A 16,535-nucleotide genomic window follows, 5' to 3' on the forward strand; every position below is an offset into this window, starting at 1 on the left:
TACCATCAAGCCAGGGACTAGTTAAATGAGGAATGTCGGAGAACATCCTTGGAGCTACACCTGGCATACCTAAAAATGAGATGCCAACCTGTTAAAGCTACAACACAGGACTGCATGCGAAACAACGGAACAGCATGTTATAGACAGAGCTAAGCAATCCCACAAACAGTGGATCAGATCAAAGCTCTGCAGTCCTACCACATCCAGTCGTGAATAGCGGTTGACAATTAAATAACGGGAGAAGCAAGCTCTGTGAACATCCCCGACCTAAATGATGGCGGAGCCCAGCACATCAGTGCAAAAGACAAGGCAGAAGCATTTGCAACCATCTTCAGCCAAAAGTGCAAAGTGGGTGATCCATCTTAGCCTCCTCCTGAGATCCCCACCATCATGGATGCCAGTCTACAGCCAATTCGATTCAATCAACATGATATGAAGTAGTGGTTGAATGTACTGGATACAGCAAATGCTATAGGCCGGGACAACATCCCAGCTATAGTAATGAAGATTAGTGCTCCGGAACTAGCTGCATCCCTAGCCAAGCTGTTCCAGTACAGCTGTAACACTGGCATCTACCCGACAAAGTGGAAAATTGCCCAGGTATGTCCTGTCCACAAAAAACAAGACAAATACAATCTGGCCAATTACTGCCCCATCAGTCTACACTCAATAATCAGCAAAGTCATGGAAGGTGTCATTAACAGTGCCTTCAAGCAGCATTTACTCACCACTAACCTGCTCACCGATACTCAGTTTGGATTCAGCCAGAACCACTCAGCTCCTGACTTCATTACAGCCTTGGTCCAAGCCACGGACAAAAGAGCTGAATTCCAGAGGTGAGGCAAGAGTGACTGCCCTTGACATCAAGGCAGCATTTGACTGAGTATGGCATCAAGGAGCCCAAGCAAAATTGAAGTCAATGGGAATCATAGGGAAAATTCTCCTCTGGTTGGAGTCATACCTAGCGCAAAGGAAGATGGTTGTGGTTGTTGGAGGCCAATCATCTCAGTCCCAGGACATCGCTGTAGGAGTTCCTCAAGGTAGTGTCCTAGGTCCAACCATCTTCAGCTGCTTCATCAATGGCCTTCCCTCCATCATAAGGTCAGAAGTGGAAATGTTCGCAGATGATTTCACAATGTTCAGTTCCATTCACAACTCCTCAGGTAATGAAGTAGTCCCTGCCCACATGCAGCAAGACATGGACAAAATTCAATCTTGACTGATAAGTGGCAAGTAACATTCGTGCCACACAAGTGCCAGGAAATGACCATCTCCAACAAGAGAGAATCGAACCACCTTTCTTTTTCTTTTCTTTTTCTTTTCTTTTGGGCCTCCCCTTGCGCCTCTGTCTTTTTTCCTGCCAGCTACTAAGTCTCTTCGACTCGCCACATTTTAGCCCAGTCTTTATGGCTGCCCGCCAGCTCTGGCGAATGCTGGCAACTGACTCCCATGACTTGTGATCAATGTCACAGGATTTCATGTCGCGTTTGCAGACGTCTTTAAAGCGGAGACATGGACGGCCGGTGGGTCTGATACCAGTGGCGAGCTCGTTGTACAATGTGTCTTTGGGGATCCTGCCATCTTCCATGCGGCTCACATGGCCAAGCCATCTCAAGCGCTGCTGACTCAGTAGTGTGTACAAGCTGGGGATGTTGGCCGCCTCAAGGACTTCTGTGTTGGAGATACGGTTCTGCCACCTGATGCCAAGTATTCTCCGGAGGCAGCGAAGATGGAATGAATTGAGACGTCGCTCTTGGCTGACACATGTTGTCCAGGCCTCGCTGCCATAGAGCAAGGTACTGAGGACACAGGCCTGATACACTCGGACTTTTGTGTTCCGTGTCAGTGCGCCATTTTCCCACACTCTCTTGGCCAGTCTGGACATAGCAGTGGAAGCCTTACCCATGCGCTTGTTGATTTCTGCATCTAGAGACAGGTTACTGGTGATAATTGAGCCTAGGTAGGTGAACTCTTGAACCACTTCCAGAGCGTGGTCGCCAATATTGATGGATGGAGCATTTCTGACCTCCTGCCCCATGATGTTCGTTTTCTTGAGGCTGATGTTTAGCCCAAATTCATTGCAGGCAGCCGCAAACCTGTCGATGAGACTCTGCAGGCACTCTTCAGTGTGAGATGTTAAAGCAGCATCGTCAGCAAAGAGGAGTTCCCTGATGAGGACTTTCCATACTTTGGACTTCGCTCTTAGACGGACAAGGTTGAACAACCTGCCCCCTGATCTTGTGTGGAGGAAAATTCCTTCTTCAGAGGACTTGAATGCATGTGAAAGCAGCAGGGAGAAGAAAATCCCAAAAAGTGTGGGTGCGAGAACACAGCCCTGTTTCACGCCACTCAGGATAGGAAAAGGGTCTGATGAGGTGCCGCTATGCTGAATTGTGCCTTTCATATTGTCATGGAATGAGGTGATGATACTTAGTAGCTTTGGTGGGCATCCGATCTTTTCTAGTAGTCTGAAGAGACCACGTCTGCTGACGAGGTCAAAGGCTTTGGTGAGATCAATGAAAGCAATGTAGAGGGGCATCTGTTGTTCACAGCATTTCTCCTGTATCTGACGAAGGGAGAACAGCATGTCAACGGTCGATCTCTCTGCACGAAAGCCACACGCGCTCGGCCAGCTTCTGGCGCCTGTTCAGAGCGATTCGAGCAAAGACTTTCCCCGCTATGCTGAGCAGGGAGATTCCATGGTAGTTGTTGCAGTCACCGCGGTCACCTTTGTTTTTATAGAGGGTGATGATATTGGCATCGCGCATGTCCTGTGGTACTGCTCCCTCGTCCCAGCACAGGCATAGCAGTTCATGTAGTGCTGAGAGTATAGCAGGCTTGGCACTCTTGATTATTTCAGGGGTAATGCTGTCCTTCCCAGGGGCTTTTCCACTGGCTAGAGAATCAATGGCATCACTGAGTTCTGATTTGGGTGGCTGTATGTCCAGCTCATCCATGACTGGTAGAGGCTGGGCTGCATTGAGGGCAGTCTCAGTGACAGCATTCTCCCTGGAGTACAGTTCGAGGTAGTGCTCAACCACCTCTCCTTGACATTCAACAGCATTACCATTGCTGAATCCCCCAACATCAACATCCGAGGCGTCATCATTGACCAAAAACTTAACTGGACCAACCATATAAATACTGTGGCTACAAAGTCAGAGGCTGAGTATTTGCGGTGAGTAATTCACCTCCTGACTCCACAAAGCCTTTCCATCATTTACAAGGCACAAGTCAGGGGTGTGATGGAATACTCTCCATTGCCTAGATGAGTGCAGTTCGACACCATTCCAGGAAAAAGTAGCCTGTTTGACTGGCATTCATGCACCACCTTAGAAATTCACTCCCTCCACTACCAGCAAACCGTGGCTGCAGTGTTCACCATCTACAAGATGCAGTGCAGCAACTTGCCACGGGTCCTTCAACAGCACTTTCCAAACTTCTACCAACTAAAACGACAAAGGCAACAGGTACATGGGGAACATCATCACATGCAGGTTCCCCTCCAAGTCACACATATCCTGACTTGGAAATATACCAGTGTTCCTTCATTCTGGAACTCCCTGCCTAACAGAACTGTGGTGTGTACCTACACCTCAAGGACTGCAGTGATTCAAGAATTTGTTCACAAACACCTTCTCAAGGGTGGGATGGGGAATAAATGCTGGCCTTGCCAGCGACGCCCACATCTCATGAACAAATAAAAATTATTGAGTACATTTGAGGTGTAGTCATTGTCATGTAGGAAACATGGCAGCCAATTTGCACACAGCAGTCTCCCCCAAGCAATGTGATAATGACTCTAGTTTCTTTGCGATGTTGATTGAAGGATAAATTTTGGCCAGGACACTGAGGATAACTGCCTTGCTCTTTCAAAATAGTGCCATGGGATCTTTCACGCCCACCTGATAGGGCAGACAGGACCTTGGTTTACTCTATCCGAAAGGCGGCATCCCTGAGAGTGCAGCACTCCCTCAGTACTGCACTGAATTATTATATGGTATTTGTATACAATTTGTCCATATATTTGGTTGCAATTTTAGTTTATCCATGCCGCCAACTACAGCCCCATCAGCCTACTCTCAATCATCAGTAAAGTGATGGAAGGTGTCATCAACAGTGCCATCAAGCGGCACTTGCTTAGCAATAACCTGCTCAGTGATGCTTAGTTTGGGTTCCGCCAGGGCCACTCAGCTCCTGACCTCATTACAGCCTTGGTTCAAACATGGATAAAAGAGCTGAACTCAAGAGGTGAGGTGAGAGTGACTGCCCTTGACATCAAGGCAGCATTTGACCGAGTATGGCATCAAGGAGCCCTAGCAAAACTGAGGTCAATGGGAATCAGGGGGAAAACCCTCTGCTGGCTGGAGTCATACCTAGTGCAAAGGTAGATGGTTGTGGTTGTTGGAGGTCAATCATCTGAGCTCCAGGACATCACTGCAGGAGTTCCTCAGGGTAGTGTCCTAGGCCCAACCATCTTCAGCTGTGTTGAAGGGTATTCCCAAGCGCAGAGGCACCTGCAGTAAATATCATACTGTTTAAATTTTATTTGAGTAACTAGTAACATATAATCTTAGTAAACAATGAAGAGATTGCAAGGCATCATGGGGCTTAGCCAACTTGACCACATTCCACACAGGAGCTGAGTAACATAAATTCAAACAAAGACTTATTCAATGGAGAGTAGATGTCCTTGTGGAATGCTGACAAAGATGCCAGCCTGTAACCAGGTTAAGATAAGGTGGTGTGCGTACATGAGAACCAAGGATGGGGGTTAGAAAGGAATGGAAAACATCATGAATAATCCCCTATCTGTCCGTGGGCTCGTCATGCAGCCCCTTCCACACCTGTTAACCGCTTCCATTGGTCTTTAATAATCAATGTATATAATCTATAATCATTATGATTGGACCATGTCCAGCCAGGATGGGCTGAGTAACTGTTCGAAAGTGTATAAGTATTGATGATTTTCCTTTGTTCGGTGGAGAGGCATCTGGACAGCCCAGTGACCTGCTCCCCGCTGGCGTAACTCAATAAACTGTTGACATTGGAGCAGACCTGAGCGTCGAGTGATTCTTCTAGATTCATTCCTGCTAACAAGCTGCTTCATCAATGACCTTCCTTCAATCATAAGGTCAGAAGTGGGGATGTTCGCTGATGATTGCACAATGTTCAGCACCATTCGTGACTCCTCAGATACTGAAGCAGTCCGTGTAGAAATGTAGCAAGACCTGGACAATATCCAGGCTTGGGCTGATAAGTGGCAAGTAACATTCGCGCCACACAAGTGCCAGGCAATGACCATCTCCAACAAGAGAGAATCTAACCATCTCCCCTTGACATTCAACGGCATTACCATCGCTGAATCCCCCACTATCAACATCCTAGGGGCTACCATTGACCGAAAACTGAACTGGAGTAGCCATATAAATACCATGGCTACAAGAGCAGGTCAGAGGCGAGGAATCCTGAGGCGAGTAACTCACCTCCTGACTCCCCAAAGCCTGTCCACCACCTACAAGGCACAAGTCAGGAGTGTGATGGAATACTCTCCACTTGCCTGGATGGGTACAGCTCCAACAACACTCAAGAAGCTCGACACCATCCAGGACAAAGCAGCCCACTTGATTGGCATCCCATCTACAAACATTCACTCCCTCCACCACCGACACACAGTGGCAGCAGTGTGTACCATCTACAAGATGCACTGCAGCAATGTACCAAGGATCCTTAGACAGCACCTTCCAAACCTGCGACCTCTACCAACTAGAAGGACAAGGGCAGCAAATACATGGGAACACCACCACCTGCAAGTTCCCCTCCAAGTCACACACCATCCTGACTTGGAACTATATCACCGTTCCTTCACTGTCGCTGGGTCAAAATCCTGGAACTCCCTTCCTGTGGGTGTACCTACCCCACATGGACTGCAGCAGTTCAAGAAGGCAGCTCACCACCACCTTCTCAAGGGCAATTAGGGATGGGCAATAAATGCTGGCCTAGCCAGCGACGCCTACATCCCATGAATGAATAATAAAAAAAAACACCTACAAAAAACTAGCTCTGAATTCTGGAACACACATTCCCAAGTTGATCCAAGACACTGAGTGGAATTTTCACAGGGAAGAGGAGGAGAGTTTGGGTGCGTACAGGGCAGTAAATCCCCTAACAGTGGCATCGGGTCAAGATCCTGACTTTATCCAGCCCTCTTTTGGGTTTCACGGGGATGGGATGGAAGGCGAGCAGGGAACCCTCATGCAGCTGTCAGATAAGTAATTAAAATAAACAAACAGCTTATCACGAACTGTTTTCACCCTCAATTTTGGCTTTAACAGCCACAGCACCTGTTTCCTGACCTGTCAGCAGCTCTCCAGTGTTAACAAGATGGGTACACATCGGGAAGAGCTTCTTCAGTGAAACTGACAAGCTGGGAAGGCCAGGTGAGAGGCTGCTGTTCAAAGCACTTCTTCTCTCAGAGAGTGCTTTCACTGTTTGACAGGTGATTGCCAACTTCTTGGAAGGCACGTCACCTGTCTAGCACTTCACTCATCTTCAGCTGCCCTTCCTACTGCCAGCCTTCAGCACAGCATGGCAGCAACTTATGTAGATCCACCGTGCACCTCTGATGAGGAACAAGACGAGAAACAACACCAGCAGCAGCAGAGGAGCCACACCACCACCAGCTGCCTTCTCCTCAGACACATGCCCCTCCACAGGGAAGATGAGATGGACACCAAGATCCAGCTCGAAGGAGGTGAAAATCTCAATACAGGATCTACAGGCAGAGGATCAGCTCTCTCGACATGTCTGAGCATCAGCACTTCAGGAGGCTCAGGTTTCCAGGACAGGTTGTTGCTGACATCTGCAGCCTCCTGGAATAAGACCTCCCTTCCCAGTGGAGCAGGTGGGCAGGTATTGCCAGTGTCCGACAAGGCACCTGTCACTGGAGGGCTAGTCCCCCACTAAGTCTCTGCCTCTCATCAAGTTGTGTACTCTCTTCTCCTGCGAGGAAAGAAAGTAGAGAGGTATGAGTGTTCATATTGACTTGCATGGAGAGGAAGGAAGGACAACATTTGTGTAGAGTGACTGTGAGGCATGGGTGTGAGAGGGCAATAGGCTGATGGTGAGTATGAGTAATGGGGATGTGAGGTGCCTCCAGAGAGAGGGATGAGTGGAGCTGCAAGCTGTGTTGTCCTGAAGACTGTTGTACAATAGAATGCTGGGAAAATTACTGTGGGACTTGGCACCTGAAAGTGTCATGCCACTCACCTGTCCTGCCCTCCTGAGGTCCTGGATCCTCTTGGTGCACTGCCTCCAGGTTGGAGGGACCACACCCACTGTTGACCACCTTGGCCACTTCCATCCACTCCTGTTTGGTTGGAGAGGTTGTCCTCTTCCTTCTGTCCTTGGGAGAGCTCACCTCCCAACAGCATTCAATGTATAACTATTAATACAATTGTTTTTTAGATAAACTTATCAATGATACTGGATATCAGACCTACCAATCCACTGCATTCCAAATTACCTTTTCTATAACGGCAGGTATAGCTTCCAAACTGCTTGGTCTAGCTGAGAACTTGCTGTAAAGCCTACATGCCTCAACCTGCCAAAAAAAATTGTAATGAAGCCAGTTAAATAGAGTTGGACTGGCAAAGGTAAAAGACGACATGACACAAACCAGGTTTCACAGTTTGAATAAATGCATAAAGGCCAGGGTTTTGCGGTCAGCAGCAAAGCAAGGGCACACGGGCCAGACCGATGACAGGGATAAAAGAGCAGGCACGAGAGCAAGAGCACAGCAACACCGATGACAGGGATAAAAGAGTAGGCCCGAGATCGGGAGCACAGCGACACCAATGACAGGGATAAAAGAGTAGGCCTGAGATCAGGAGCACAGTGAGACCGATGACAGGGATAAAAGAGCAGGCCCGAGAGCGAGAGCACAGCGACACCAATGACAGGGATAAAAGAGTAGGCCCGAGATCGGGAGCACAGTGAGACCGATGACAGGGATAAAAGAGCAGGCCCGAGAGCGAGAGCACAGCAACACCAATGACAGGGATAAAAGAGTAGGCCCGAGATCGGGAGCACAGTGAGATCGATGACAGGGATAAAAGAGCAGGCCCGAGAGTGGGAGCACAGCGACACCAATGACAGGGATAAAAGAGCAGGCCCGAGAGCGAGAGCACAGCGATACCGATGACAGGGATAAAAGAGCAGGCCCGAGAGCGAGAGCACAGCGACACCGATGACAGGGAAAAAAGAGTAGGCCCGAGATCGGGAGTACAGTGAGGCCGATGACAGGGATAAAAGAGTAGGCCTGAGATCGGGAGCACAGTGAGACCGATGACAGGGATAAAAGAGTAGGCCCGAAATCGGGAGCAGAGTGAGATCGATGACAGGGATAAAAGAGCAGGCACGAGAGCGAGAGCGCAGCGACACCGATGACAGGGATAAAAGAGTAGGCCCGAGATCGGGAAAACAGTGAGACCGATGACAGGGATAAAAGAGTAGGCCCGAAATCGGGAGCACAGTGAGACCGATGATAGGGATAAAAGAATAGGCCCGAGATCGGGAGCACAGTGAGACCGATGACAGATATAAAAGAGCAGGCACGAGATCGGGAGCACAGTGAGACCGATGACAGGGATAAAAGAGTAGGCCTGAGATCGGGAGCACAGTGATACCGATGACAGGGATAAAAGAGTAGGCCCAAGATCGGGAGCACAGTGAGATCGATGACAGGGATAAAAGAGCAGGCCTGAGAGTGGGAGCACAGCGACACCGATGACAGGGATAAAAGAGTAGGCCCGAGATCGGGAGCACAGTGAGATCGATGACAGGGATAAAAGAGCAGGCCCGAGAGTGGGAGCACAGCGACACCGATGACAGGGATAAAAGAGTAGGCCTGAAATCGGGAGCACAGCGAGACCGATGACAGGGATAAAAGAGTAGGCCCGAAATCGGGAGCACAGTGAGACCGATGACAGGGGTAAAAGAGTAGGCACGAGATCGGGAGCAAAGTGAGACCGATGATAGGGATAAAAGAGTAGGCCTGAGATCGGGAGCACAGTGAGACCGATGACAGGGATACAAGAGCAGGTCCGAGAGCGAGAGCACAACGACACTGATGACAGGGATAAAAGAGCAGGAGCGAGAGCACAGCGACACCGATGACAGGGATAAAAGGGTAGGCTTGAGATCAGGAGCACAGTGAGACCAGCGGCAGGGAGGATAAAAGAGCAGGCCTGAAACAGAATTTCCACAGCCCTCTGGGGTTGAGATTTCCAAAGATACACCACCCTCTGAGTGAAGAAATTCCTCCTCATCTCAGTCCTAAATGGCCTGCCCCTTATTTCCTAGACTGTGTCCCCAGTTCTAGACTCCCCAGCAAGGGGAAACATCTTTCCTGCATCTACCCTGTCGAGCCCTGTAAGAATTTTGTATGTTTTAATGAGATCACCTCTCATTCTTCGAAACACCAGCGAATAAAGGCCCAGTCTATTTAATCTTTCCTCATAGGACAATTCCTCCAACTCAGGAATTAGTTTGGTGAACCTTTGTTGCACTCCCTCTATGGCAAGTATATCTTTCCTTTGGTAAGGAGACCAAAATTGCACACAATACTCCATGTGTAATCTCACCAAGGCTCTAAACAATTGCGGCAAGACATCTTTACTCCTATACTCAAATCCACTCATAATAAAGCCCAACATACCATTTGCTTTCTTAATTGCTTGCTGTACCTGTATGTTGGCTTTCAGTGACTAATGAACAAGGACACCCAAGTCCCTTTGAAGTTCAACACTTCCCAGCCTCTCACCATTTAAGAAATACTTTGTATTTCTGTTTTTCCTACCAAAGTGGATAACCTCACATTTCTCCACACTGTATTCCATCTGCCAAATTTTGCCCACTTGCTTAGCCTCTCCAAATCCCCTTGAAGCGTCTTTGCATTCTCCTCACAGTTTGGAAAAATAATCTAGAATATCAACTACTTGGTAACTAAGGGATGGGGTTGGGTTGGTGTCTGAAGGGTGCAAAAAGTGTTCATTACTCAATCTTTTGCACTAGTGCTGCAGGTTTTAAAAGCAGAGAGAGTCCTGCGTGGCAGCACACACTGACATAAACATAGGAGAAGAGCAAAATTAAAAGTTTTTTTATACATACATAATACTTTAAATTGACTAATTTGTCTGATAACTTTAGGAAACAAATTAAGTTATCTTTTAGTGAGGTAAAGACAGTTGATGCCAACAGACTGATCTCTTTTTGTCAAAGATCAATACCATCTACATGGCTTCGCACCATATTGCTGAACCATTCTCTTTTTCAACAAACACATTCAATTGTCACTTGAACCTATTTCTTCAACTGATAATACATTAGAAACCCTATGAATAACTGAATGATGAGTTTGTGTACTGGCTAAAACCACAGGAAAAACAATTTGATACATAACCACCAGATCATCAACTATGTACCTTTATATCTATTATATATTGAAAGTGATAGAACACCACATTTCATTTCAAAATTAATTGAAAAGCCCTTTTAGGGGTTTTAAAACTTTAAATTACTTGCAATATCTGATACACAAGTAGGTGGCACTCAATGATAAATGCAGGCACAGAACCTACCACTGCTGCGGTACTGGTTTTAAACTGTCAGACAGCCTGTAGTTCCTCTATGATGCCACAGGGTGACGCCAACGGACATTTAGTTTTACTTTCACTGATTTCCACTCTTTCAATTTCTTTCCCATACTGGTTTTGAGATATTATCAGTCAGTCATTGTGCTGATGCATCCAGTCCTGCCCTCCCACAACAACAGGGAGAAATGCAAAGTATGTTCATCGGGTTTGCTACTCCTGAAGAAATTTTTTAGGTCCTGTCAGTGACTTGATTCACTGTGCTGCTAAGGTCAGGCCATCCCCAATGATATTGGCAGAGGCCTGTGAGCGAGATATTGTCCCACTCTGCCCCGGTGAGCAATCTAAAATGTGTACAGGACACCTTCCTCAAACAGGTTAGTCGGCCTACGAGAGCAGAAGAATTGCTACATCTGGTTATGAGTAATGAAATAGTTAATGTCGATGAACTAAATGTGGGTGAGAACTTGGGTGTGGTGACCACCATATAAGGTTTAAGATCCAATCACAAACAGAAAAAAAGTCAGTAGAAACTAACACACCAGATTGGATTAGGGCAGACTTTACAAAGATGAGGGGCTGAATTTTACCAGCCCTCTGACGTTGGGGGTCGTGGCAAGGGTGGGGGGGGGGCCCGGAAATATTCTTCCGGGAGAGGCCCGCCACGACCCCCAATGGCAGGAAGGCCCCGCCCCATTTTACCGGTGGCGGCAAGGCCTCAGTGTGGAAACCCCCCGGTCGCTCGACAGTGGAGCCTTCATCTAAATATGCTAATCATATTACATAACTCCGTTCGGAGATCCGAGGCGTGACACTGGGGGGTGGAGTGAAATTTGCAGGGCTGGTGGGGTGGGGAGGGGGTGGGGGGGGGGGGGGGGGGAAGCAGGGAAAACCGCTCCGATTGATTGTGGGGATGATGGGAAGGGGTTGAGGGTCAAAGATACTGAAGTTGAGGGTGTGAAAGTTTGGCATATTAAAAAGTGGCTTTCTGGGGGGATAGGTCATTTTATTTATTGAGAACTCAGTGGGGGGGGGGGGTGGGAGAGGGGATTCAAACTTTAAATAAAATTTTAGTTGCAACTTTCATAAACCTGTCCCTTTAAACATTTAAATTTACCTGGAGGGCTTAAAGCCCTTTAAAAATGGCAACACACCTGCATGGTGGCGCTAGACGCCATTGCCGGGGACGGAGTGGCCGCCCCTTCTATGTCATTGGAGGCCGTTCCGCCCCCTCCATTTAAATGAGCCCCCACGCGAAATATCGTTGGGGCTCAGTGGCGCACAAGTCGTGCTTGCGTCACGCCTTCTTTCAAGCCCACCACCAAGAACGGCAGCGAGCTTATAAAATTCAGCCCAAGGAGCAAGCTAAGTGAGATGAGAAGTTATTGGCACATGGGACTGAAGAGCAACAGACAGATTTTTTTTTAAAGCAATTGTAAATGTACAGAATATGATATTATTGTCATTTGGAAGCATCGATCAGGGTGATACATTTTGAAATATGCCTCTGCTAGAGAGACTTAATTTAATGTCTCATCTTGAACAATATTACAGTAAAATACTCTTCACATGCTCTGCAATGACTTGTCAAAATAGCCATTTCTAATTGATCCTGGATTTAATTATTTTGATGATATTACTGGGTCACTTTGCATCAGGTACTTTTTTTCTGGGCAGGGGAAAAGGAGATGTTTCTCTCTTTCCACATTCCAAACCAAACAAGGTTGTTTGATCAGTCAATTCCAACCTGTTTGTCGTCACCCTCCTGCTCCCAGAAATATGACCTAAACGCATGTCTACAGATGGCTTATGTATTTCAGTCATGTGGCATGAGTTTAGAATTTGCCATGCTCAGGCTTCTGTTAGAATAAGCCATCCTCAAGTAGCAACATGAATGTCATTTTCCTAGAAAAAGCAATCAGTAGGTCATTTTTGGAGCATTTAAGAAGATTGCTAGTTTCTGCGCTTTGCAATTAAAAGTAATAAATGTATTCATTCATAGGATGTGGGCGTCGCTGGCTAAGCCAGCATTTATTGCCCATCCCTAATTGCCCTTGAGAAGGTGGTAGTGAGCTGGTTTCTTGAACCGCTGCAGTCCATGTGGGGTAGGTACACCCACAGTTCTGTTAGGAAGAGAGTGCCAGGATTTTGACCCAGCTCCGGCTCATGCATTGCACCACTACTAGTTTTTATTAAAAGGGATGAGATACGCAAAAGCAATAAGCAACTGGCATAATCTGTTAATGTAAGATAAATTGAAAAGCAACAGAACCAACATTTTGGTGATTAATAATTGACTAAAAGAAGAAACCAATTACAATGAGCAATTGCAATACTCTGCAGCAGAACTAGCATAATTATAGCATACTGTCGGATGGTTGAATCATTTATTTTGTTGTATCTGCTAAATTTTCAGATTTTCTTTCAGGAAGGAAGAATAGGAGTGGACAGTGATACTATAACCTAAAACTTGCCAGCATCCAGCAAGTTTTGCTAGTGTTAGAACAAGGCACAATATTGGATCCATTTAAAGATATATATATTGCCTAATATTTTAAATCAACCTGAATGGCCCACTATCTTAAAACTGAAAAATACTCTGAAATTCATGGAGATGACAAAATAGTTAGCTGGATAAAGCCTTTCAGTCATGTAATATAATGTCCCTATCCAAACAAGTAGTGTCATCAGCAAGTTTAAACATTTCCAAATATTAAATAGTAACCATTTTTAAGAGATAATGAGTTTAACACACCTGTGGAAACTCCTGAAATGCACCCATTGTTTGCTGATTTTGGTCACAGGATCCTGCTAGGACAATTACAGGCCTGAAAGAAATGACATTGTTTGACATTTTCTGGTACTTCATGCAAGCGTACTGCATTGCGCTCTTTGAAATGTTTTCATCTTCTCGAAGCTTGGTGTTTAACAACCTTCGATACATAGCACTTAACATCAATACATCAATCACCTCAACTTCAAACACAATTTCTTCAAATTAAAATGTATAATTATACAAAGCCTGATGTAGATTAAGCCCGATATAACAATTTTGCAGCTGGTGATTAGAACAAGTGCTCTTAGGTTGTGTTATGAGCTATATCTTGTGCTGCACCAGGATTAAAGTCTCAATCCTACTGGTAGATAATGCAATGCCTCATGAGAAGTACCCTTTCTATTCATTACATAACGAAAATCTACCAACAGGCCCTCATTAGTGGCTTATAAAATATGCAGCATTAATTAGAATGTTGAATTTCTTTTTTCCACAACATGTTAATTGAACTGCAATGCAGCACACACTATGTAGAAAATGCAAGAAATAAAAGAAAACCTTTTAGGTTCAAAACCAATTCCAATGAAAGGTAAGCACCAAAAACGTTAACCCATTTTTTTCTACTGAATTGGTGCTTGATTAATTCTGGGGAAAATTTAATCCAGTGAAAATAACCCATTTTAAAGTCGTGCAGTGAACTTGGGATTCAAAGCAGAGACAAATATACAACAGCATTTTTTCATTGAGGTTTAATGCAGATTTATATCAGCAGCTATAACAATTAAAAATAATCGAAGTATACTGCTTTAATTGCTTTAAAATAAATATATAAAATGGACATGCATTTCATCAACCTCTCCAATGTAAGTTCTTTTTAAAAGCTAATCTATTGCCTATATTAGCTCCAGTGACAGACAGAATGGCCTGTATTTTGTGGTGGTAATGACAGTGAAGCTGTCTGCATTCGCCACCATTACGCCACTGAAACTGACAGCAACTTCTGGAGTCCGCACATGTGCAAAATGACACGGAAATCCAGAAGTTGCTGTCAGTGATTCTACGCTTCTCCAAAGGGTGCGGTGTTGAGGCAAACCCTCAGACTACAATCAATGGAAGTCAACTGAATTGACGAGAACTTCCAATCTTACACTTTCGGTCTCACTGTAAAAATATTTGAAAATGTTACACCTTGTCGAATGAGGTGCAACTGGGTTTTTAGCAGCATACTATCTTCATAATTACTGTTAAACACCCTCAGTGGCCCTGAAAAGCTGATTTTATAAATATGGAATGTCAAATTTCTCCAGAATGATAGAAAAATTCCACACTTTTTAAAAAATAAAATCATTTTTTTTAATTGTTTATTTTAGCTTCTATCTTAACCCTATCATGATCATTTATTTTGCTATCTGAAAGTTTAAATTAATAGTGAAGGATATGAAGAATGTTTAACTTCCTGGCTTGCTGTGTGAACACTTCAATGTGATTGGTTTTTTAAAGCTTGATGACGTTATCATTATTATTACACAGCAAATTATTCCCTTGACTTGGCATCAGATCTAAACTGCTGTTAGGAAAGGGGAAATTCATGCCACAGAGGTTGCTAAATCATTGTGGGCAGCTTTCTTCGAGGTCGGTAGTGAGTGTCGTCGCTTCAAAACCCAGGCCTATGACAAACTATGGAAAGGCACGGTGCCACCTGCTGTCAGACGGCAAATGGGTAGAAATGAAATCTGCTTGCAATCTGTATTTCTACGCCAGGCAAAATAATAGAACGTTGCAATATTGGGAGTGGGAGAAAGGCTGGCCAGGTTATGAGTGGCTACTCTCCTTTCATCTAGGACCTGAGCTCAATTCAAACCAGATGATATGTATCACCATTTTCAGGGGAGTGTAGATATTTTTGTCCTGCATCTCACCCATTATGCCAGTGTTCCATCATTACGGGAGCAGTTAAATTGTGGACTACTCCACCAAAAATGGGAGGGTACCTGAATCCACAGTACTTTAAAAAAGGAAGTGAATGTTTTTTTAAATAGATGAATATGGGGAAGGAAATGGGCAAGGAAGTAGGATTAAATGGATAGTACCTACAGAGAACAGGCACAGGCATAATGGGCTGAATAGCCTCTTCCAATAAGGATTCAACATGTTTTTCTGGGAATTATGCACACTTTTTCTCCATGAGTCATAGAGTCATTTATGGCACAGAATGAGGCCATTTGGCCCGTCGAGTCCATGCTGGCTCTCAAAGGAGCAATCCTGTCCATGAACCCGATCCTCGCAGCCCTATAAATTTACTTCCTTCAAGTGGCCATCCAACTTCCTCTTGAAGTCATTGATTGTCTCCGCTTCCACCACCCTTGTGGGCAGCGAGTTCCAGGTCATTACCACCCGCTGTATAAAAACGTTGTTCCTCATATTCCCCCTGCATCTCTTGCCCAAAACCTTCAATCTGTGTCCTGTAGTCATTGTACCATCAGTTAATGGGAAAGTTTTTTCTTGTCTAACTTATCTAAACCAGTCATAATTGTACACTTCTATTAAATCACCCCTCAATCTCCTTTGTTCCAAGGAGAACAACCCCAGCTTTCCAACCTAACCTTGTAACTAAAAACCCTCATCCCTGGAACCATTGTGGTAAATCTCCTCTGCACCCTCTCAAGGACCCTCACATCCTTCCTGAGGCATGGTGACCAGATCTGGACACAATACTCCAGTTGTGGCCTACCAAGGCTTTATAAAAGTTCAGCATAACTTCCCTGCTTTTGTACTCAATGCGTCAATTTATAAAGCCCAAGATCCCATAAGCTTTACTAACCACTCTCTCAATATGTCCTGCCACCTTCAAAGATCGATCCACATGCACCCCCAGATCCCTCTGTTCCTGCAGATTTTTTAGAACTGTGTCATTAAGTATAGATTGCCACTCCCTATTCCTTCTGCCAAAATACATCATTTCACATTTGTCAGTATTAAATTCCAACATGCCACCTGTCTGCCCATTCTGCTAGCCTATCTATGTCCTGTTGCAGGCAGTTCATGTCACCCTCATTGTTTGTTACATTTCCAAGTTTGGTGTCATCAGCAAATTTTGAGATTCTACT

General features: G+C 45.4%; 1 protein-coding gene across 3 annotated transcripts in view; it reads right to left on the reverse strand.

Moving 5' to 3' along the window:
• hacl1 (2-hydroxyacyl-CoA lyase 1) overlaps positions 1 to 16,535 on the reverse strand; it is a 147,618-nt gene that overhangs the window by 111,711 nt on the left and 19,372 nt on the right. For 2 of the 3 annotated variants that reach the window (XM_068011713.1, XM_068011697.1), the window contains exons 5-6: positions 13,408 to 13,480; positions 7,526 to 7,603 (exon numbers count right to left, since the gene is read on the reverse strand). In XM_068011713.1, coding sequence (XP_067867814.1) covers positions 7,526 to 7,603; positions 13,408 to 13,480 — 151 coding nt within the window. The remainder of the gene's footprint in view (positions 1 to 7,525; positions 7,604 to 13,407; positions 13,481 to 16,535) is intronic. The other variant, XM_068011706.1, reaches the window with a different exon arrangement.

Source organism: Heterodontus francisci, chromosome 2 (assembly GCF_036365525.1).
Source record: "Heterodontus francisci isolate sHetFra1 chromosome 2, sHetFra1.hap1, whole genome shotgun sequence".
Lineage (NCBI taxonomy): Eukaryota > Metazoa > Chordata > Chondrichthyes > Heterodontiformes > Heterodontidae > Heterodontus > Heterodontus francisci.